The sequence below is a fragment of the Aethalodelphis obliquidens genome, unplaced genomic scaffold, assembly GCF_003676395.1.
Source record: "Aethalodelphis obliquidens isolate GAN/ISIS:26980383/991018 unplaced genomic scaffold, ASM367639v1 scaffold10, whole genome shotgun sequence".
In the NCBI taxonomy this organism is placed as follows: domain Eukaryota; kingdom Metazoa; phylum Chordata; class Mammalia; order Artiodactyla; family Delphinidae; genus Aethalodelphis; species Aethalodelphis obliquidens.
In genome coordinates, this window is record NW_020837954.1 from 37116792 (window position 1) to 37142126 (window position 25335).

General features: G+C 37.8%; 1 protein-coding gene across 2 annotated transcripts in view; it reads right to left on the reverse strand.

Annotated features, from left to right (window-relative positions):
• Positions 1-11454: 11454 nt before the first annotated feature.
• Positions 11455-25335, reverse strand: part of WDR89 (WD repeat domain 89) — a 34730-nt gene continuing 20849 nt past the window's right edge. For both annotated transcript variants that reach the window (XM_027111448.1, XM_027111449.1), the window contains exon 3: positions 11455-13171. In XM_027111448.1, the coding sequence (XP_026967249.1) occupies positions 11981-13141 (1161 nt within the window). In that variant the 5' untranslated portion in view covers positions 13142-13171 and the 3' untranslated portion in view covers positions 11455-11980. The remainder of the gene's footprint in view (positions 13172-25335) is intronic.

Consider the following 25335-nt stretch of genomic DNA (forward strand, 5'->3'; position numbering starts at 1 on the left):
TGAGCGTAAGCCTTTAGAAGGAAGAGCTTCTGAATGTGCACAATTGCAGGATGAGTCAACGGCGAGGCCCTGAACTGGCACCGAGGAACACTTCTCCAGAAGAGTAATATTAACAACTTCACTTATTATCCAGTGGTATTGACGCTAGGAAACAGGCTCAGGGAAACACAGTCCTCAGAATTAAAACAGTGAAAAATCAAGACATAAGAGATGCAATGAGCCATGTGCAGAGGTAACTCACCCTAAGAAATGTTTTGTGAATGTGTTTGCAGAGAAACTCAGGAAGACCTGAGTCCGATGCTCGTGACTAAAATTAACCACGTATTTTATGCCTCTGCGTCTGTGCACATGTTGTTCCTTCTGCCCATTTTATCTTCTGTTGCTCTTTTCTCCCCTTTCTCCACTCTATCAGGTAAACTATTTTTCTTTCAAAATACAGTCCAGGCATCATCTATTCTTAACCTGTGCCTGAAAACAGAATGAATCATATTCCCATCCCTCCTACTTGTGCACTCTGTACATCGTATTATTATTATTAGAGACTCTATCTCATCTAGCACATTGCAGGCCCTGTGAGGACAGAGACCAAGTCTCTTTCTCCAGCATCATCTACTACGGTGTCCGGTCCAACAGATATTTATCCTAACTGATCAACTGAATCGGCCAGGAGAAGGAAGGAGTGGTATGTCTCCTCTAAGGGTGGTGCATCAGGATATTTTGGTGGGGGTCTGGGGGTGGGGAGTGAGGAGGGGTTTGCAGGATTGCCATATTAATATTGTAAAATATTAAATAGGTTTAGGGGCAGTATCTATCAGTATCTAAACCTATTAAATAGGTTTAGGGGCAGTATCAGAATCTACATGAGCCATTAGATTTTTATGTTTATTGAGAGAGAATTCCAGTTGTTTTTGTTTGTTTTGTTTTGAATGAGAAAGAGTGGTTTAATAGGGAGACAAATGTGTAAACTGAAATATCAAGTTGCTATAAAAATATACACAAGATTAAGAACCAGTATAAAGCAAAGGAAGGATTAACTCCCCAGGTGGGGATCAGAAAAAGTTTCAGAGAGAAGGAAATGATTAATCTGGGGCTTAAGGACAAATACAAGTTTGCCAAATAAACCTCTAGACAGAGGGAACAATCTTACCAAAGCATGGAAATAGTATAACATTATAAATATTACTTTGCACTCACTCTAAAAGCTGATAATGCTCTAAGAGCTTTGACATATATCAGTTCACGTAATGTTTTGAACAATCTTAAAAACTTTATACAATGTTATCAGTTAGGTTCCACTGTTTACAACAGAAACCTAAAATAACAGTGGCTTAAGCAGTAGTTTAATAGCTCCTTTCTCCACAAAACCTCAGGGTCCCAGGCTCCTTTTAGCCAACTACTCTAGAAGCTAGTTGTGGTCATCATCCTCCTGGTCCAAGATGTTGGCTAGAGCTCCAGCCATCACATCCACAGTCCAGATGGCAGGAGGGAGCACAGGGAACTCAACGGTCATTTTATGGAGGTTCTACATACATCTCATTAACCCAAAATAGTCTTTTTTTTTTTTGGCCATACCATGTGGTTTGTGGGATCTCAGTTCCCCAACCAGGGATTGAACCCAGGCCATGGCAGTGAAAGCCCAGAATCCTAACTACTAGGCTACCAGGGAACTCCCAACCCCACATAGTCTTATAACCACAAACAGTTGCAGAAGACTCTGGAGAATATAATCTTTATTCCGGGCATTACATCCCCACCTGAAATGTGGGGTTTCCATAAGTATGGAAAGGGAGAACAGATAATGGGAGACAATTAGCATGTTCTGTCACATACTCATCTTTCTTTTTCAGATAACAAAACTGATGCAAAGTGTGGTTGCACTATTTTCATGGGGTATTCAGGGATTTCAAGTAATTTCTTTTGGTTTATGCATAAGGTGTAAGAGTGGGAAGAATGGAGGGTGATAAGGCTGCAAAGTCATATGATTTTAATTCTGACACTTCACATGATCAAAAAGATAATGGGAGTGAAAAGCACAAAACCCAGGCAGCACTAAAGTTCAGAAGACCTAATGTGTGGGTAATCTCAAAGCCAGACAATTGAGAGTTGGTTTGTGGATCCGAGAGATGGATTTACTAATGAGACAGTAATTGAATAATAAATTAATTCAATATGACATTACTGATTGCAGTGGCAGAAGATTACATAAACTTTGCGAAAAAGACAACAAAAATCATCTGGCACATTTTTCAATTTTTCTTTTTTTTTTTTTGAAGTATAGTTGATTTACAATGTTGTGTCAATTTCTGGTATACATCAAAGTGATTCAGTTATACATATATATTCTTTTTCATATTCTTTTCCATTATAGTTTATTATAGAGTATTGATTATAGTTCCCTGTGCTATACAGTTGGACCTTATTTTATTTTTTTACTTTAATATTTTTTAAATATTTACTTTATTTTTAGCTGTGGCACGCAGGATCTTTGTTGAAGCACATTGGGTCTTTCCTTGCAGCATGCAGGCTCTTCATTGTGGTGCGCAGGCTTCTCTCTAGCTGTGGCGTGCGGGTTTTCTCTTCTCTAGTTGTGGTGTGCAGGCTCCAGAGCACGCGGGCTCTGTAGTTTGCGGAATGTGGGCTCTAGTTGAGGCGCAGGAGCTCAGTAGTTGTGGCACGCAGACTTAGTTGCCCTGCGTCATGTAGGATCTTAGCTCCCTGACCAGGGATCAAACTCCCATCCCCTGCATTGCAAGGCGGATTCTTTACCACTGGACCACCAGGGAAGTCCCTGTTTATCTATTTTATATATAGTAGTTTTCCTTTCCATTTTTTAAATGTCTACCTCCCTTCTAAACAATAGTCCAATAACGATATAATAGATATATAGATATAATAGTTTGCATTTAATGCATGTTGATCACTACAACAGTGCAAGTTAATCATCTCACAAATTTTTTTTAATATCTTTACTGGAGTATAATTGCTTTACAATGGTGTGTTACTTTCTGCTTTATAATAAAGTGAATCAGGTATACATATACATATATCCCCATATCTCCTCCCTCTTGCGTCTCCCTCCCACCATCCCTATCCCACCCCTCTAGGTGGTCACAAAGCACGGAGCTGATCTCCCCGTGCTATGCGGCTGCTTCCCACTAGCTATCTATTTTACATTTGGTAGTGTATATATGTCCTTGCCACTCTCTCACGTCGTCCCAGCTTACCCTTCCTCCTCCCCGTGTCCTCAAGTCCATTCTCTACATCTGTGTCTTTATTCCTGTCCTGCCCCTAGGTTCTTCAGAACCATTTTTCCCCCTCACAAATATCTTACATTTATTTATTTGATTCAAAGATAAAGTGAAAAGTATTTTGAAGTAACACATACACATAACTGAAGTAGTTAGTACCTGTAGAAGAACTGTTCATCAACCCCAACCTACTTTTCCATACCCTTCTCTGAACCCATGTGCTTCACATATGTTATCTCCAAAACCATAGGCAGTGAATCATGATTGGGCCAGTTGGTGGTGATTGTATTTCTCTGGCTAGTGACTATTTTTGGCTTGGGCACATAATGAAATTTCCACCAATGACACTTGCTGCACACCTTCTCAGAAAGTGTGTGTAATCGTTAATAAAAAGAATCACAAGCAAATATCTCCATTAAACATTGTTGAGGGGACCTCCCTGGTGGCACACTGGTTAAGAATCCACCTGCCAATGCAGAGGACACGGGTTCGAGCCCTGGTCCCGGAAGATCCCACATGCCGTGGAGCAACTAAGCCCATGAGCCACAACTACTGAACCTGCGCTCTAGAGCCCATGAGCCACAACTATTGAAGCCTGCACCTCTAGAGCCCGTGCTCAGCTACAAGAGAAGCCACTGCAATGAGAAGCCCGCATACTGCAACAAAGAGTAGCCCCCGCTCACCGCAACTAGAGAAAGCCCACGCGCAGCAACGAAGATCCAACGCAGCCAAAAATAAATAAATAAATTTATATATTTAAAAAACCTTTGTTGAGTATGGATGTGCTCATTGGCTGATTGTAGTCATCTTGTGAACTTGAACCTGACAAGATGAAAACTGGCAGAGCAGAAAAATGGAAAGAATTTGCATTCTTGCTAACAACCAGCCCTGGGAATGCTTCACTTCTGAACTTATGCAAAGTAATATGTTCCTTTTTTGGTTAATTTGAATTGAGCTGTTATTTGCAGCCAAAAGTATCCTGATATTCTACCAGAAGGTATGCATATAACAAAAATCAAAGAACAACAAAAACAGCAGTCTCCTATCCTTTCTTTTCTGCCTTTCTTCTCCAGAGGGAACCACTTTCAACTCTTCTGTTTTGGCAGGTGATTTACTTACATACTTCTAAAAAATATGCTTATATGGCTATTTTCTTGACTTATCCATAGAAAGAATGCTGACTTTTTACTATGGAAAAGGAAAGCTAAGCATTTGCACACCCCTTTCACTTTCCTTCCTTGCTCTCAATATAGTTTTACAACTTTTGATTAAATCAATATTGTCCTTACACTATGACTACATAAATATTATTCGCCACGGGGTCAAGCAGTATACTACAATTCCATTTCTTTTCTCATACAATTTTTCCCCCCTTGGAGTTAAAAATTATCCCCCGCCTCTTCATTTGCATGGTTTTCCATATGCCTATGATTAGTTCTCAAACTCTCCAGTGGGGTTGTACTATCCCTTCAAAGAGATTTTCTTTTCTTTCCTATTAAAATTATTGTCTTATCTCTCTCTCCTTCCTTTCTCATTCTCCCTTCCTCTTTTATTTCTAAACCCACTTCCATTCCCTTCTCTCCCCATACCAGGCAACCACCCTAACGTGATTAACATGTATAATTGTCTATATATTCTTGCAAAATGTGAATTGCTTTTTGTATATTTTAAACGTATATAAATGGTTTTCCCCACACATGTATTCAATTTCTTACTATTTTCATTTGGTACTATATTTTTATGATCAAGCCATATGGCTAAAGTACATCTAGTCTGTGGTTTGTACGTATTGCAGAGTACTTCACTGTGTACATCCACCACATTTTTACCTGTCTCCCAGGGATGGATATCCAGGTTGTCTCCAACTCCATGACATCACAAATAATGACCGACAATGGACCTGTATGGAAATATCTTTGGAATATCACACCAAGCAGTGTTATTCCTAGGTCAGAGGGTAGATGAACACGTTTTTGCTCTCCAGAATAGTTGTATCTGTGTGTCTACACTCCCATCAGCAGTGCATGAGGGTTCCTATATGCCCACATGTCTCCAATATCTTGGTATCATTTAATTTCCTAACTTTTGTAATTCTAAAAGATACAAGGTGATTATTTTATTTTCATTTTCTAATTACTAAAGAGTTTGATGATTTCTTTGGTTTCTTCTGAAATTGCCTTTTCATATTCATTGCTCATATTTCCATTGGTTTTCCCTTATTGACTTTCAGAATTCCTTCTGTAGTCTACATTTAATCACTCATTGATTTCAAGTATCTTTTCTCCCATTCTGTCATTTATCTATAGATGTTCTGTGACCAGAAATGCTTAATTTTGATATAATCAAATTCCTTTCGTTTTTGTCTTATACTTCATACTTTTTTTTTTTGCGGTACGCGGGCCTCTCACTGTTGTGGCCTCTCCCGTTGTGGAGCACAGGCTCCAGACGCGCAGGCTCAGCGGCCAGGGCTCACAGGCCCAGCCGCTCCGCGGCATGTGGGATCCTCCCGGACGGGGGCCCGAACCCGTGTCCCCTGCATCGGCAGGCGGATTCTCAACAACTACGCCACCAGGGAAGCCCTATACTTCATACTTTTTAAGTTTAAGAAGCCAGTTGCCACCCTCTAGGTTAGAGATATTCTCCCATGCTTCCTTGTAAATTTATAGTTATAACCTTTTATCATTTAATTCTATCATTTAAGGAATCTAGTTTTATTTTTCTCTGTATAGTGAGCTAGTATGCTCAAAACCACTTAATAAAAAACTCTCCTTTTCTATTATGTCACCTTTACAAATATTAAGTTGCCATATATCCATGCTGTCTCTGAGCTCTATTCGTTTGCATTGTTCTATGGCCATATCAGTTCTTACTGCTATGAGTTTGTGGAATATCTTAATATCTGATAGAGAAAATGCCCCTTTCTAAAGTTTACTTAGTTATTTGTGGACCTCATTCTTCCATACAAATTTTAAAGTAAGTTTGGATTCCTCAAAAAATTCAACTAGAATTTGGTTGGGATTAAAGATTAAATTTAGAATGTTCACTTTTTTAATATTGTCATCTCACTGGAAGCATGGAATGTTTCTCAGATCATTTCCTATGTCTTTATTGGAATTTTAGAGTTTTCTGCAAATGGATCTCTTATATTCTTGGTTAATTCCTTGATAGTTTTTAACTTTTGCTATTGTGAAATGATGTTTGGATTTTTATAGGCTGACTTTCTTCTGGCAACTTTGCTGAACCTCTTTATAGTTCAAATAATTTGTTGATTGTTGGATTTTTTCAGGTATTTATCTTTTGCAAAGGAGAGGTTTTTTTCCCCTCTTCTCTTACAATCCTTATATATTATAGTTTTTTAAAAATCTTTCTTTATGATATTAGACAGAATCCATACTATTATAGGCTTATCCACTGCCTTGGTCTTGAAGGAAATGCATTTAATCTAATAACATTTCTCCACTAAGAATAACATTTAGTTTAGATTTTTTATATATAAACCTTAACCAAGTTAAAAAATTATTCCATTGCTGGCTTGATGCTGTATTTTTCATAAATAGGTGTGAAACCTTACCATATGCTTTTCTATATCAATTAAGATAATCACACTTTTTTTTCCCTTTTTTGTCCATTATTCTGATAGATTTTCTGATGTGGAGTCATCCTGGTATTCCTGAGATAAATCCTATTTGGTCACGTATTTTAAAATACACCATTGGATTTGGTAGCTAGTATTTTTAACTGTGAATATATATTCATAAACAAAATGGGCCTTTTTTGTTCATTTTCATCTGGTTTTGAAATCAACATTAGCCTTAAATTCTATTTTGTCAATAGTTAAGATTGCAATCTGGGCTTTTGGGTTCATATTTGTCTGGCATATACTTTTTTTGGCAAGAGCTTTATTCAGATATGGTTCACATACCATACAATTCATCTATTTAAAGTGTACTATTCAATGGTTTTTAATATGCTCAGAGTTGTGCAACCATAACCACAATCAATTTTGGAATATTTTCATCACCCCCCCAAAAGAAATCCTATACCCTTTAGCTATCATTCACACCCTCTCATTCCCCCCCCGCACCTCCCAGCCCTAGGCAACCACTATATATATATATATATGTTCTCTTTATAGATTTGACTATTCTGAACATTTGATGTAGATGGACTCATACAACATGTGGTCTTTTGTGGCTAGTTTTAATTAGCATGTTTTCAAGATTCATCTAAGCTGCAGCTTGTATTAGTATTTCATGCCTTTTTATGGATGAATAATATTCCATTGTACGTATATACTTTTACCCATTCATCAGTTGATGGGACATTTGGATTTCCACCTTTCGGTTATTATGAATACTGTTATGAACATTCATGTACAAGTTTCTGTGTGGACTGTTTTCAACACTCTTCAGCATATGCCTTAGGAGTGGAACTGCTGTATCAAATAGCAACTCTGTTTAATCGTTTGAGGAATTGCCAGACTGCAACTATACCATTTTGCATTCCTAACAGCAGTATATGAAGCTTTCTATTTCTCTACACCCTCACCAATATTTTTTTATTATACCCACCCTAGTGGGTGTGAAATGGTATCTCACTGTGGTTTCAATTTGCACTTCTCTAATGACTAATGACGTTAAACATCTTTTTTTGTGTTTACTGATCATTTGTATATCTTCTTTGGAGAGATGTCTATTCAGATCCTTTGACCAGTCAAAAAGTTGGTGTCTTATTATATTTTTAATAGATTTGTTTTTCTTTTTCTTTTTTTTTTCTGGCGGCGCCACATGTGGGATCTTAGTTCCCTGACCAGGGACTGAACTTGCACACCCCGCAGTGGAAGCATGGAGTCCCAACCACTGGACCGCCAGGGAAGTCACTGGGTGGTCTTATTACCGAGTGGCAAGTTTTTTTGATTTTTTAAAATAAGTTGATACAAGTTCTTATCTATTATTTGCAAATATTTTCTTCCATTCTGTGGGTTGATCTACCTTTCCTCATCCTTTTATGTTTTAACTTATGCCTTTAAGTGAATCTTATTTATTGCTTTTATTTTTTAATCTTTTAAAAACTTCTATTTTTTAAAGGTTTTCACTTAAAATTTTTCAATATAGGATCTCCTGTAATTGGTGAGTTTAATCCGCTTATACCATTTTCCCCATGGTCAAATGCATTGGGTAACCTGTCAGTTCATTTTTCTCCCTGGACATCTCCCTCCCCATAGCTCATCCTCCTCCAATCTGGACTGAATATTGTGGGCCTGCTGCAAATGTTATCCTGCCACTATACTGGGTTGGGGCACTGATTTCTGGTATCTGCTGCCTCCCTTGATTTACTCCCTTATTTTTTGTGGACTTTTATTTATTTTTATTTATTTTTATAGTAGACTTTTATTTATTTTTTCCTAGATGAGCCTTTTTTTGGCCATAATTAACAATTTATTTATTTTGCAAGTGTTCATATTTAAGTTTTGGTTTTTTCTACTTCTTTTAACATCTTTATTGGATTATAATTGCTTTATAATGGTGTGTTTCTGCTTTATAACAAAGTGAATCAGCTATACATATACATATATCCCCATATCTCCTCTCCCTTGCAACTCTCTCCCACCCTCCCTATCCCACCCCTCTAGGTGGTCACAAAGCACAGAGCTGATCTCCCTGTGCTATGCGGCTGCTTCCCACTAGCTATCTATTTTACATTTGGTAGTGTATATATCTACATGCCACTCTCTCACTTTGTCCCAGCTTACCCTTCCCCCTCCCCATGTCCTCAAGTCCATTCTCTAGGTCTGCGTCTTTATTCCCAATTTTTTTTTAAGATTCCATATTTATGTGTCAGCATATGGTATTTGTTTTTCTCTTTCTGACTTACTTCACTCTGTAGGACAGACTCTAGGTCCATCCACCTCACTACAAATAACTCAATTTCGTTTCTTCTTATGGCTGAGTAATATTCCATTGTATATATGTGCCACATCTTCTTTATCCATTCATCTGTCGATGGACACTTAGGTTGCTTCCATGTCCTGGCTATTGTAAAGAGCTGCATTGAACATTGTGGTACATGACTCTTTTCGAATTATGGATTTCTCAGGGTATATGCCCAGTAGTGGGATTGCTGGGTCATATGGTTGTTCTATTTTTAGTTTTTTAAGGAACCTCCATACTGTTCTCCATAGTGGCTGTACCAATTTACATTCCCACCAACAGTGCAAGAGGATTCCCTCTTCTCCACACCCTCTCCAGTATTTATTGTTTGTAGATTTTTTGACGATGGCCATTCTGACTGGTGTGAGGTGATACCTCATTGTAGTTTTGATTTGCATTTCTCTAATGATTAATGATGTTGAGCATTCTTTCATGTGTTTGTTGGCAATCTGTATATCTTCTTTGGAGAAATGCTGCATAGAAACTAAAGTTTAAAATGTTGTATGTCTTAAATGTTTTAAACTTCTCTTCATGTTTTAAACTTGAAGTATAGAACATGAGGGTAGTTTGGTCACAGAATCATAGGATGGAAAAGCAAGTATCTCCTGAAATCCAAATCTCTTTTATTTCCTAGGTTCAGCCATTGAGTTTGGTTAGCAACGAATACCGTTAGCTAAATAAATTTGGTTGCTGAGTTTCAGAGAGCAAGAAGGAAGTGTTCAGTTAGCAAGGGATGTGTCAAAAAAATTACTGTAATCCGAGTTTAGATTGAATAGTTTGAATCTACTGTAATCTTCATGAATTTGGAGAGCATAATTTCAGATAGCAGGAATATGTCCTCAGAACTTTGAAGGCATTGATCTACCATTTTTTGTCATCCAGATTTGCTGAGTCTAATGCAGATGTTATTCTTGTTCCTAAGTGATTGTTTTTCACCCTCTCTTTGAAAACTTTTAAGATTTTTCTCTTTATTCCTAGAGTTCTAAAACTTCACAGTGCTATGCCTTGGTGTGGGTCTTTTTCATTCATTACACTTGACACCCTTGTTGGGCCTTTCAACCTAAAGAATGAAGTTCTGGGATAGGCTCTTATGTTATTTCATTTTAATAATCCCTTCCTACCCCTTAAAAAGTTTTTTTTTTTTTCACTTTCTAACACCATCAGTCTGATATTAGACCCCTCCTGCGGCCTTTATCTTTTCTCTCACTTTGTCTCTTTCAGAGGTATTTCCTCACTTGCATCTTACAGCTCTAATAATTACTTCTGAATTTTAAATATTTTTAAGAGCTCTGCTGTTTTATAACTCCTGTTGCATTTCCTGTTATTGCATAAAGGCAGTGTCTCTGAAAGTCTTTTTTACCAACTTTTCCCACTTACAACATAGTCAGCATTGTCTCATATCCTAAATATCTTGAAAACATGGTTTTTCATTTTAAACAGTCCTCTATCAAAAGATCAAAATGTATCAAATATTTTAAGCAGCATGAGGCATTATCAAATCTGTGTTTTCGATGTTCAGTCTAGAAGTAGTAGGGAGAATGAACTGGAGCAGATTAGAGTCTGTAATCTAGGAGAGAAATGATGAAAGTCTTATCTAAGGCAGTAGTGCCGGGGGTGGGGGGGTAAAGTCAAAAGAACAGGCTGACAGATTTTAGGAGGTGGAATGGCACAGGACTTGGCGATTGACTGGTTAAGGGAAAAAGGAAAAGTACTATATTACCCTCAGGTTTATGGTTTGGACAATACCAAGAATAGCTGAATCTCTCCAAATAAGAAACATGTATTTTTAATATATTTAATATAACAACAACTTACCTGTTGTTCAGTCTCATTTGAGTTAAGCTAAATCATATCTAAATATAAGTCACAAATGTTCTATAGAAAAATAAAAATTTCCCCCAGTGCTACAGTCTCAGAGATAAGATACCAAACCTTTAGAGGGATCAACTTTTTAATTAAGCTTCTTTAGAGAAATATTTAAAAGGAAGGATGGAAAAATTAGCAGTAAACAAAAATTCAAGTTTAAAATTATGGATGGATGAAACACTATAGAAGAAAATTTTATCACAAAATATTCTAATATTTTGAAATAAAAAGTCATTCTACTATTATAAATACTTTTGTTTTTGTATATTCACTTTGAGTCTCAAAAAGCATTCTGCAAGGTAATTTCCTTTTCATCAGTGAAACACCTGTTTACTGTTTAACCAACAATATTAAAGTGTGGACGCAAATATTTACTAAATATACTTTTCTCAAATAAATGCAAATCACTATTTCTGAAAAGGTTTAATTCTATTTAAATTCATTAGAATATTTATATTTAAATATGCCAATGTAATCTATATGTATTAAGCAAGTAGGAGCTTCTCGAATGAAGAAACAGTCTGATTTGGTTTTATAAATAATGAAGATGATTTAAAATGTAAAAAATTGAGCTTCAAAAACACAGCCCAAACCACCTGTTTTATAAAGTCACACCAGCCATCTACTTCTAAAAAGCCTTTATCAAAGCTATTTCTTCAAACTCAACATTTACTAATTCAACAGATGGGTTTTTAAAATGAGGAATGTAATTTTACTTTCAACTCACTGATTACATACTCAAATGGCGACTTAAAAAAAAATAATTTTGGAATACACAAAGACCCGAATTAAACCATTCTCAACATTTTTTCAGGACTGTTTGCTAACTGGCTTGTTTTTATTTACATATGAGCTTTAAACACGTCTACAACAGGTAGTACACAGAAATAATTATTTGCAACTATAAAACCTGTCAAGTAAACTCCCAATGTAACATCACTGCTTTTTCCTTTTCTTATAAGAATCATTACTATGAACTCGAACTCGCTGGTACACAGAGGATGCTATTTTCATGCTGTCTTTCTTTGTAAGCGTCTTCTCTACTGCTCCAGGTTTCCAAAGTAACAACTGTGCATCTTCTCCTCCAGTTAGCAAAGAATCATCCTGCATATTCCAACAGAAAGAACGGACTGTAGCAGCATGCCCTCCCTGAAGCCTGGTCACATGCACCAATCCTGATGTAGTACAGCTCATTATGTGAATAATTCCTGTGTTTGTTCCTCCAACTACAAACAATTTGTCTGTCTTTTCATGATATAGGCCGCCAATCAAATAGTCCAAAATCCCTTCTTTCACATTAATTACTTCTCTGACATCCGGGATGTTCAAACATGTAATTGGTTCATTGGTCTCCAGATGATTAAGATCCCACCAGCAAAATCCTTCATCATGTGTCATGCAGTAAATCTGTTTATAATCCTTCCCAGACCAACCAATATAGCTTACTGATGAAACTGAGTTACAGGTTGTAACCAGTGCATCTTCTTCATTATCAACAGTAATATCAAATACATTTACCAGGCCGTCAGTTGAACCTGAGACTACCATGTTGGGATTGCTGGGATGGAAACATACTTGAGTGATATCATCACTATGTGTCTCTGAATATGCACCAAGTGGGTCTTTAGTAGTAGACAAATCCTGAGAATTAATTCTTGCATCCCAAAATACCAACAATGCATCATCATCAACTTTTTCTGTACCAGCACAAATGACATGATCATTACAGCTGATATCAAAACTGATAAAACTATTGGAAGGGTAACCCTTGAACAGCTGGACAGGTTTTTCACTGGCTAATCGAGCATCCCAACATTTTACAGTGCCATCAGTGCATGAGGAATACACGCTGTCACAGGAATTTGCAAACTTGACTCCATTAAGTCCAGGATATCCTCTAAATTCTCGCAGTACATTTAATCTTTCTTTGTCATATATTCTGATTGATCCATTAGAACATAAAACAGCAACCAAGCTTCCTTTTTCTGCTTGTACAGTCTTTGATGTGTCTATGCCAAGCAGATAAGTAGGCTCTTTAGTTTCTGAGGAACGTTTAACAATGTTCAAATTAGCAAATTGTTCCTCAATCTTCTCCATATCAGGAGTGCATCCAAGGGTAGTAAAAATCTGTAATAAAAACAAAAATTAAAATTAAACCCAAAGCGTCTCTACATTGTGATTAAATCAAGAACGTTTCCCTCTGGGAGCTGCCACAAAACAACAGAACTAAAATCTAACAGTTTAATCATTTCCCTACCATGATGTAACTAAAACTCAGTTGCCTACTTCTAATTCAATCACTTTGTATATACTGAATCTACTGACAGTAAGAGAATTTTAAAACATGTACATACCTTGCTTAGTAATTCCTTTCAGCTCAAACCTAATAATTGGTCCTACGCACAGTCCTCCGCATTAGCCAGGATCTCCACTTTGAGATCATCTTCACCTGGCCCCAGCTGCCTTACAACTATAGAATCTAAACATAGATGTGTTAGCAGAAGAATGGTCCCTCAAAGATGTTCATGCCATGGGGCTTCCCTGGTGGCGCAGTGGTTGAGAATCCGCCTGCCAATGCAGGGGATACAGGTTCGATCCCTGGTCTGGGAAGATCCCACGTGCCGTGGAGCAACTAAGCCCATGCACCACAATTACTGAGCCTGCGCTCTAGAGCCTGTGAGCCACAATTACTGAGCCCGCGTGCCGCAACTACTGAAGCCCATGCACCTAGAGCCCGTGCTCCACAACAAGAGAAGACACCGCAATGAGAAGCACCGCAACGAAGAGTAGCCCCCGCTCGCCGCAACCAGAGAAAGCCCGCGTGCAGCAACGAAGACCCAACACAGCCAGAAGTAAATAAATTCATAAAAAAAAAAAATGTTCATGCCTTAATCCCAGGAACCTATGAATATGTTAGGTCACATGGCAAAGAGGAATTGAGGTTGTAAATGGAATTAAGGTTGCTAATCAGTTGACCTTAAAATAGGGAGAGTATTCTAGATTATCTGGGTGGGCCCAAAGTAATCACCAGTGCCCTTAAAAGTACTGGTAGAAGAAGCAGGCAGAATATGAGAGTCAGAGGGAGATGTTACTATGGAAGAAAGGTTCAGAGAGACACACTGCTGGTTTGGGTAAAGGAGGCCAATAATTGGGTGGCCTCTAGAAAGCTGAAAAGGCAAGGAAACAGCCTCCTTTAGAGCTTCCATGTGAAAGTGCAGCCCAGCTAACACCCTGATTTTAGCCCATTGAGACCCATTTTGGACTTCTGACCTCCAGAGTTATAATAAATTTATGTTGTTTTGAGCCACCAAGTTTGCAGCAATTTGTTACAGCAGCAATAAAAAACTAATAGAGGTACCCAGTAGGAATTCTGGAGATGTGCTTCTCAGGCAGTAGCAGCTTGTAAATGTTGGAGATGCAATTTGAACTTAGGCATTCTGGCTTCAGGGACTCTGCTCTTAACCACCACGCTAGATTGCCTCTCAATGGTAGGTTGTATACAGAACAAGTTCAAGGCCAGAAAAATATGCATGCCTAGTGACTTTATCACAAACTTTTCTATCTTGCTTTCACCAATGAATATTCTAGCCTGCCTCACAAATTCACATTTTCATTCTTAAGATGAAATGCTTTTCTTTCTGTTGCTTTAGTGATAGCTTTTTAACTGTCTGTATTTTCATCTTTACAAGGAGAAATGAACACTAATTCAAGAGTTGTTAGAAGGATTAACTGAAATAACGTGTCTGGCATATCATGATACACATTCAACAAATGTTACGTAAAAATGACCAGTATTACCATTATCAATACCACTAACACCACATGGGGAAGAATTTGGATCTATCAGAGTGGCTCCAAACAAAACAATTAAACCAAAAGGCAAAAAATATTTAAAAGTTGCATTGGGCTTCAAAAAAAGAATAAGCATCCTCCCCAAGTTTAAATTTTGACTATTTAAAAACTTAAAAAGTTGAAAGAATAGTACAACGAACACACACACACATAGCCTTTCACCTCCGAGGTTCAACAACTTGCTTTCTTCTATCTCTATAAGCACACACACACACATTTTTTGATGAACTATTTGAAAGTTAACTGCAGACAAAATATCACTTCATTTCTAAATACTTTAACACAGAGCACCTCCCTAATCTTTTGTTTTCTTAACACTGAATTTTTTTTAAAGTCCAGGCCAGTTGTCTGATAATATGTCCCATATTCTGAATTTTTCTAATTGCTTCCTCCTCATGATTAGATTCCAGTTTAATATTGTTATCAGGGATAAAATTTAGGTGATGCTGGGTACTTTTTTTTTTGGCTGCATTGCATCTTCGTTGCTGTGTGCGGGCTTTCTCTAGTTGCAGCAAGCAGGGGCTACTCTTCGTTGCGGTGCGCAGGCTTCTCATTGCGGTGGGTTCTCTTGTTGCAGTGCACAGGCTCTAGGCACGTGGGCTTCAGTAGTTGCAGCACACAGGCTCAGTAGTTGTTGCACGCGGGCTTCAGTAGTTGTGGCACGTGAGCTCAGTAGTTGTGGCTCATGGGTTCTAGAGCGCAGGCTCAAATTGTGGTGCATGGGCTTAGTTGCTCCGCAGCATGTGGGATCTTCCTGGGCCAGGGATTGAACCCATGGCCTCTGCACTGGCAGGCAGATTCTTAACCACTGCGCCACCAGGGAAGCCCTGGGTACTTCCTATTGCATCACATCATAGAGACTCACAATAACAAGTTTGATTACTTACTTAAATTCTTCTTGGTGCTCAAACTGTCCCCAACTTGACCACTGAGAAACTCCTCAGGCAGCCAGCTTCTGTGTGCTTTTGATATGTCAATATCACAATTAGTATGTAAGCCCTAAATGGAACAACTCTGTACAAGAATAAGTCTGAAAATGGTGAGCATGCTTCAAGTATTCTGAGACTAAATGACCATTTACCTCTACAGCATAACTGTTGGTTTTACAACCAGATAGGCTAAAATGGCCTTCTCTCCTTCAACATGTCATGCTTGCTTCTGTCTCAGGACTGTAGCAATAGCTGCTTCTCTGCCTGGAATACTTTCTGTACCTTTTTTGTGTAACTCCTTCCTGTTATTCAGGTCTCAATATGTTATCTCCCCAGAGAGAGCTTCCCTGATCAACCAATCTAAAGTAGCCTGTCACCCCCCTATCATACTGCCCATTTTATTAATAAAAAAATTAAAAATGCTTAATTATGAAATATTTCAAATATACAAAGAAGTGTAGAAAAAAGGAAACAGACACCCAAGTACTGTACATATTACCCAGATTTAACATTTTGCCACATTTGCCTCAGTTTTTTATTTAAAGAAATGAAACCTTATAGACACAACTCCTATGGTTAAGAAATTTTTTAAGTGGCATCACAATTATATGTATCTTTGTTGCAATTTGCTCTTTTCACTCAATATTTTTTAAAAACCTGATTTTACTGGTGAGGTGAACTTATTACCTGACTCTTTCTTGCTTTTTTGTTATCAATATGATTGTTGAATAAATGACTGAATAATTGATTCAACTTTCATGCATTAAGAGCTGAAGAGTTCTTCCAGGAGAAACAGAATAAATCTAAAATGATATTGCATGTGTCTGTGTGTTTGCAGGGGGAGCTGTGCTTATGGAAATTAGTAAAATAATGGCTTTTTTATTTGCTGTACTTGGGCCTCTCACTGTTGTGGCCTCTCCCGTTGCGGAGCACAGGCTCCGGACGCGCAGGCTCAGCGGCCATGGCTCACGGGCCCAGCCGCTCCGCGGCATGTGGGATCTTCCCGGACCGGGGCACAAACCTGCGTCCCCTGCATCGGCAGGCGGACTCTCAACCACTGTGCCACCAGGGAAACCTGGCATTCTTTAGCAGTACTTTAAATAAAGTACAAAAAGGAAATATAGAAAAAGAATTTGTATTTGTGAAAAAAAACTTATTTAACTTAATTTTTTTTTACTACAAGCTCTTCAAATACATCCTAAAATGTGTGTTCACTTAAGAGTGTACTGCCTATACACTTCAAGGAAAAATCCTTTTTAATTCCAGATAGAAACAACTGCCCATTCTTGAAATACTAGTCAAAGTATTAATGAGATTACAAAAGAAACAATTCTTTGCTGCTGCTTCATATTGATCTCTGCATATTAAATATCAGATTTTAAACAATAAGAAAGTTTAATGTGACTTTTAAGCTAATAGTAAGTTATAGGACTCTGACTATGCACTGCTACCCCCAAGCAGGATAGTAGTGCAGTACTCCTTTCCTCCACAGTGCTGCCTGGAGAGTCTGTTTCACACTGGAACAGTCCCCTGCAAGGATCTGGGGATTGATGAGGCAGGCAGAGTGGGCCCAGATGGAACGCTACAACAAACACTTTTAAGACAGTAGTAATGGTAACAATCTCAATGGTTGTCCACCTGACACACTGTTTAAATGCAGCATAGTACTTCAAAAAAAAGATAGATGTTAGAAGGTAGGTAGCTCCTACAACACTCTCATGCTGTAGAGTTCATATTCATTTGTCCATAGATACAAAGAGTAAAATAGTTTAATCTCTTAGGGAAAAGATGAAAACCTCTGGCTTATGCTTTAACACATTAATATGCAAGTGAATCATATTTGAAATATAACTTCCAAGGCTACATAGTTAATTTTAATTTAATATACTAATGGATCATTCTAAAATGATGAATAAACCCTTTTACTTCTATGTATGCCCTTCTCTGTGTTTTCTTTGTATGACCCACTTCCCAGTCCTCAAGATAAGCCATAGGCTCTCTTTTCTTATCACTTGACATTCTCACAAGACAACCTCATTGACATTCATGTTTTCAAGTGCCACCTAAGTGCCAATGGGCTCATCTATTTACAAGTCCATATTTCCAAGTGTCTACTAGCCATTTCTCCTCGAACATGTCCCACTACACCTCAAAGTAAAACTGATTATTTATGCCCCCACCAACCTTCTCCTTAAAAACAAAATCAGAATATGCTTCTCAATGTTCTCCATGTTGGTCAATGGTATTGGCACCATGACAACACTCTGACCCACCCAGTTCTCTAAGCCAGAACCTCTGGGGAACATCCAACTCTCTTACTCAGGGCTCTCTTCCAATCCATTTCTTTTTTCTTTTTCTTTTTCATTTTTAACACCTTTATTGGAGTATAACTGCTTTACAATGGTGTGTTAGTTTCTGCTTTATAACAAAGTGAATCAGCTATACATATACATATATCCCCATATCTCCTCCCTCTTGCGTCTCCCTCCCACCCTCCCTATCGCCCCCCCTCTCGGTGGTCACAAAGCACCGAGCTGATCTCCCTTCCAATCCATTTCTAAATCTCACTTCTGCTGAAGGCTACTAAGAGTATATTGAACTATAAGGTTCAATCTATTTCTGTAGATCAAAACAATATTGACAACTTCATATAGTTCAACCTAACAAAAACATATAAAGAAAACAAATAAGATTATCCATAATTTTAATCTTTTCTCTATTTATTTCTGTTAGATGCATAAAAGGAAGCTTAGCATTCTAGATCTCAACAGGCTAGTAAGAGCTGAGGATGTAGAGTGAGCCTTTCTTATATTAATACACACACACACACAAATGAAAGAGGGGACAAAAAGAGAGGGACGGAAAAGAGTACTAAAGCAAAGAGTAGGGAGGAGAAAAGAAGAGAAATGAAGATAAGCCAAAAGAGAACAGCTGAGAAAAGAGAAAGTAATGGATGGAGTTACCGCCACTACCTGTTGGATCACATTACAGTTCGTACTTTCCCAACACTGACATGAGACAAGAAGAGGTCCAGGTAAAGGAAGTTTAGTAGAGTCTAAAGCTATGTTGGTTCACTTGGCTAAAGAGTTTTCATTAAAAAAAATTCCTTGTCCTTGAGTTAGTAGATGTAGCAAGCAACCATAACCCAATTTAAATATTGGCCTAACTGTTCTGAAAAAATTACTAATATCTCATCTTGACCCACCTGGTACAGATCAGGAAATAGCAGACCCCCAGCAGTGTCCTGGCATTGAGCCACCACCACTGCTGTTGTGGTCTTTACTGGGATACAGAATTCTCATGTCTGAATATAATGCAGTAGCTGGAAGATGTTTAGAAAGACACCCTAAAACAAACACCTTAGGCTAAGCTTCAAGGGGGTGAAAATATTAACTTCTTGGTGAACTGCCACCTTGAAACACATTAGAAGGGAAATGCTGACTAATCTCTAATCTGAAGAAATGTCCTTAGGTAATAAAGAGTTAGTTACTTGATAACAAAATCCCTAAACATAAGTATTTCTTTTGTGGCTTTTGCCTTAGTAAAATTTAAGTTATCTTTATCAATCAAAATATTCTTTCATTTTACTTCCTATTAAAATAAACCCAATAAAATGTTATTTCTATATATAAAGTACATCCTAAATACATCTAGCCGCAACTAGGTGTTGCTCTTATTCCTGAATTGGCCAAGTTTGAATATGAAATCTGAAGGACAGCCTAGGTAGCTTAAGTCATTCCATGATGGAAGAGGAAGTAGCTTTCTTTCTCATTTAAACAAGATGAAAAAATGCATTAAACGAAAACACACATTTTATACCTATTTAGAAACTACTGATTACAAAAGGCACTATACTAAGTCTTTGGCATATTACTTTGTAGGAAGTCAGAAATGAGCAGTATCCTTAGAAATAGATATATTTCTGTCTTTCAGGTATGAATAAATGTTCATTATACTTGAAAGATCTGACAGCATAACCAACAAATACTATTACATTTTTACAACTAAAGAATAAGAGTTGTATTTGAACTGTACATTGGATAAAGGACTAGTTTTCTTTTGAAACAATTTAACAGACTTGGGTCAGAAAAACTAATTCCCCACAGCTGAAATTTAATACTGCCCATTGACCGCAAGGAACTAGCTCTGATGATTGCACAATGCAGAGATTCGGCTAATGTCCCCAATGCAGGGAGAAGCTAAATGGGAAAAGTCATTCAGGAATGGGCTCTAATAACTTCACAATCCACACTTATAATTTAACTACAATAATGCTAACATATCTATCAAATTGGGCTAGGATGATTGAGTCTCACAGAGAAGAAAATAATCATAATTGGAGTTCAACAAATGCTAGGCGGTGTGCTAGAAACTTATTGATAAATCTAATTTTTTTACCCTAATCATTTAACCCTATGAGACAGGTATTATTATCACCATTTTTCAGAGGAAACTGAAGTTCAGAGAAACTAGCTTGCCAATGCTCTCATAGGTAATAACAGGGGGAGTTTGATTTGAAACCCAAATTGTAACTTTAAAACCTGTGAACCTGTGTTCATTTCAATTCTATGCTATTCCTTTTCCATGTAAGTACTAAAATATTAGTGTCAACTTTAATTAAGGAATATGCCTATTAGGCTTTGAGAGGAAGAATTACATATTAATTCTACATATAAGCAGAGGAGAAAGAAAGGGAGCAGGATGGGGGCTTCCCTGGTGAAGCAATGGTTAAGAATCCACCTGCTAATGCAGGGGACACAGGTTCGAGCCCTGGTCCAGGAAGATCCCACATGCTGCCGAGCAACTAAGCCCGTGTGCCACAACTACTGAGCCTGCACTCTAGAGCCCACGCGCCTAGAGCTCATGCTCCACAATAAGAGAAGCCACCACAATGAGAAGCCCGCGCTCCGCAACGAACAGTAGCCCCCGTTCACCACAACTAGAGAAAGCCTGCACACAGCAACGAAGACCCAATGCAGCCAAAAATAAATAAATTTATTTTAAAAAAAAGGGAGCAGGATGATTGAAAAAACACACAAACACAGAAAAAGGTTACAGTAAGCAGCCATCACTTTTAATTTTTTTGTGTCCCATTTTTTATTATGGAATTTGTATGGAATAAAGAATAGTAAAAGAAACCCCTATGCAACCCATTATCCACCACGAACAATTACATTCCTCAAAACTTATTATTAGCAGTGGAGGGGTCAAACATATATCTTATTTTATTTGAAGGGCAATTAAGAAACTGTAGAGGACATCTAGTATGATGGAACCCCTCCAACTCACCCCTCTTCCCCCTCCATGTGGCATCAACATTGTTTCAGTTGCCTGTAGCACCAGGGATGGATCCTGATTAACCTAACCATAGTAATGCCATCCTTTTAAACCAGTAATTGTTCAGAAACCTTACATTTTTGCCAGTCCACGCATGTATTCCCCTCCTAACTACAATCTGTTCACATGTGGAATGCTAATTCTAAAGGGTACCCAATCCAACTGATGGAAAGAACTTTAATTCCATGTGTATAAGATTCAACATTTTCTGACTATTTAAGTCAATTTGCAGTGGAGTTTTTGTTAATGCAGCCAGAACCAGCCTAACTAATTAGAGATAATCAAATAAAGTCTTGGGTGTTATCACCAAGTACTGACTTAATGTAAGAGGCTCCTACAAATAAAGATTTAGGGAACATACTTTAAAAAGTCAAATGTCATTCATATTAAGGATGGGGACTTTGATCTTTTGTTCCCTTTAGAACATTCTATCCTCTCCCCTTTCCCACCTATTCCAAAAAATATGATACACAAAGGAATTGTCAGAAGACTATAAAAACCTATGCTCAGTAATAATGGTAGGATCCCTCATTCTAAAGACACCAACAAAACAAAAAAACAAACAAACCTCTGAAATGCTACAATATTTTAAAACTTAATATAAAACTCTATCTGGTAAGTTTGTGTATTTTTAAAATTTATCTATATTTTTGAATTTCTAAAATAGTCCCATGGCTCAAAATTCAAAAGGTTCCAAAACTAATATCTTAGAACATTTCTGTCCTCAAGCCCCTTTCTTCTCCCAGGAGTCGTCAAATGTTACCAGTTTCTTATGAATGTTTTCAGAGATTGTCAATTTGGAAATAATGCAGTGAAGTAATTTTCAGCTTGTCAATAATCTGTCAGTGTGGTACAATAAAAAAGCAATATACGTTTAAGAAAAAAATATACTAATTTCAAGCCCTTGTTCTACCACAAACTAGCAAAGTCATCATTGTACAAATTAACCCAACCTCAGTTTCTTCATCTTTAAAATGGGGATAGAAATGGACATACTTGATACTGAGCACCTTTTATAGCCAAGTACAGTGCTAAATGCTGGAGATTCAGATGAGAAACATACTTGCTGTCTTCAAGAAGTTAGGAGAAAGACCAGTAAACAATTACACTATAGGGTGATGGTACAAGGACAGAGATAATCAGAGGATGACACAGGAACACAAAGCAGAAGGATGTAGTGGGCATAATTCTTGGCATAAAGAAAATAAGCAAATATTGATTTCCTTTCTTTCTAATAACTTCATTTGATTTGCCTTATTTCATTTCACATTCACATTTTAAAAAATACCATTCTACAGCTTTTAAAAATGAAAGCATTCTGTTACTTTTATATTAAAACTATTTTTAAAAAATGAAACAATATGCAAAATTTCATGAACATGAATATCAAATCAGCAACTCTCAATTCTGAATAAACCACTGACATATCAAATTGAGTGGGTGTTTTGTTTGGTTTTTTTTTTTGCGGTACGCAGGCCTCTCACTGTTGTGGCCTCTCCTGTTGTGGAGCACAGGCTCCGGACGCGCAGGCTCAGCGGCCATGGCTCATGGGCCCAGCCGCTCCGCGGCATGTGGGATCTTCCCGGACCGGGGCACGAACCCGTGTCCCCTGCATCGACAGGCGGACTCTCAACCACTGCGCCACGAGGGAAGCCCGAGTGGGTGCTTTTTAAGATTTCATTTTTAATTTTTTAATGAAAAATACATTTCTAAAGAGCAAATGAACTTCAGTATGTTTTAGAAGATGATATAGTTTCACTGAAGTGAAACAAGTTCTCAGTGAACTCCAAAATTCTTATCTTTTAGTTAGGTACCAATCAGAAAGGCTTAAGATCTACCCTATTAAAAATACCCTTGAATCTAAAAATATGTATATGTATAACGGATTCACTTTGCTGTATACCTGAAACTAACACAACATTGTAAATCAACTATACCCCCCAAAAAATTAAAACTACCTTTTGACCTCCTTGGACAAATGGCCTGAAATTGGGTCGGGACAGGGAAAATACAAGATGAGCCTACAGCATCAAATAGTGCCTGAAAGTAAAGAAGTGCTTAAAAAAAAAAAAAAAGACGCAAGAGCCAAGATCTCCCACTGGTCACTCTAGACCAGTTTGAGCAAAAAAGCAGCCAAACAATAAAATAAACACCCATGAATCCATACTGATAAAAATAAATGATTGAGTAAGTAAATAAATGAGGGAGAAGGGACATATCTTCCTTACAGAAAAATTCCAACTTATATAAGCAGATACAACCTCCTCTAGGAGGTGGAGCTCAGTTCTCCTCTTCTGGAGTATAGGCTGGACTTAATTACTTGCTTCCAAAGAACAGAGTATTGAAAGAGTAAAAGATAGTAAATTCAACTAGAGAAAATCAGAAGACACCACCTTAACCAACTGATCAAGGTCAGCATCTTTGGTAGTAAGTCATGTTGATGTCACTTGCCCTCTGATGTGATGTGATGAGAAAGATAGCTTACTTCTGTGGCATTCGTCTCAAAAATTCATAACCCCAGCCTAATCTTGAGAAAACGTCAAACAAACTCAATTGAGGGACAATCTACAAATACCTGGCTAGTACTCTTCAAGTTTCAATGTCGTGTTAGCAGAGCATTTGGAAGCAGTAGCTGCTAATGTCTAATGTCATGTGCTAGTGGCAAGGTCAGTGGCAAATGGGAAAAATCTAATGTTAGCTACAAAAGTTCTATACTGGACATTAAAGAACAGTCCCTCATATGCACTACCAGTATGCCCTAGAGAAATCAATACCTTGGGATAAAAAGCATGCATTGGTTTAACTTCTGCAGAACATTTCTAAGAAAACTTTTATATCAAAAATTTAGAGGGCTTCCCTGGTGGCACAGTAGTTAAGAGTCCGCCTGCCGATGCAGGGGACACGGGTTCGTGCCCCAGTCCGGGAAGATCCCACATGCTCCAGAGCGGCTGGGCCCGTGAGCCATGGCTGCTGAGCCTGCGCGTCCGGAGCCTGTGCTCCGCAACAGGAGAGGCCACAACAGTGAAAGGCCCGCGTACAGCAAAAAAAAAAAAAAAAATTTAGAGAAATTTGTGTGTATGTTTTAAACTGACACATAATTGGCCTTAAAACAATCTATCAAAGAACAATTTGTTTTAAATTGGGCAGAAGTGCTGCATATTTAGTGGAAGGTATTCTAAACTGACATCTGCTACAATTTCAATGTAATTTTCAATATCATATTCATTAATGACTGAGACAATGTCTTTGTAAATTAATCCTGGTTAGCGAGCCTGAATGTACTATTCTTGTTCACACGAATGTTCAAGATACTGGTTGCAGCAACATATGGCACTTCATGCATTAAATACACTAAAATGCTTAGGGAGAGCACAGTTTTTAAAGTGCAGGAATTTGTTACCAAGGAAAAGAGGGAGGGGGTGGGAAGGAATGACACACACACACTTTCTCATGCAGTATGAGATTATCCTTCAGGTTCCAGATATAACATTCAAAGTATCTTTAAAAAACAAAGACATTTTCCTCAATAACATCTTGAGATATCCAGTTTCTCAAGTAAATCTTTCACCCAAAAGTCACCCTTTATAGTAAGTCTATGAATACCCAGCTTCTTTCAACAAGAACAATGAACTGCCTTTGCCTTTCCAAAACAACCAGCTGGTTAACCAAACAGAGAATAAACCAAACTTCTTCAGTCACCAGATGTCTTAATTTGGAACAGATAGTAGCAATGTGGAATAATCCAATTCTTGAATTGGTACTCTATGTTTACTACTTCTTTTTCTAATTCTCAATAGATGCTTTTAAAAACTAAGCAAATGCTCTCTGTAATAACTGCGATAACTCTGTAATAACTGCAAATGCTCTCTGTAATAACTGGAGGGGGAATAAAGAGTAGTGACCTATAATAGAATGATGTTAACATTATCAAAGAACAATCCACTTGAATATTATGTTATAGTTAAAAATTGATAAGCAATATCATTAAATCCCTAGGACTTCCCTGGTGGTCCAGTGGCTAAGACTCCATGCTCCCAATGCAGGGGGCCCAGGTTTGATCCCCGGTCAGGGAACTAGATCCCACATGGAGCAACTAAAGATCCTGCATGCCACAACTAACACCTGGTGCAGCCAAATAAATAAATATTTCTAAAAAATAATTAAATCCCTATT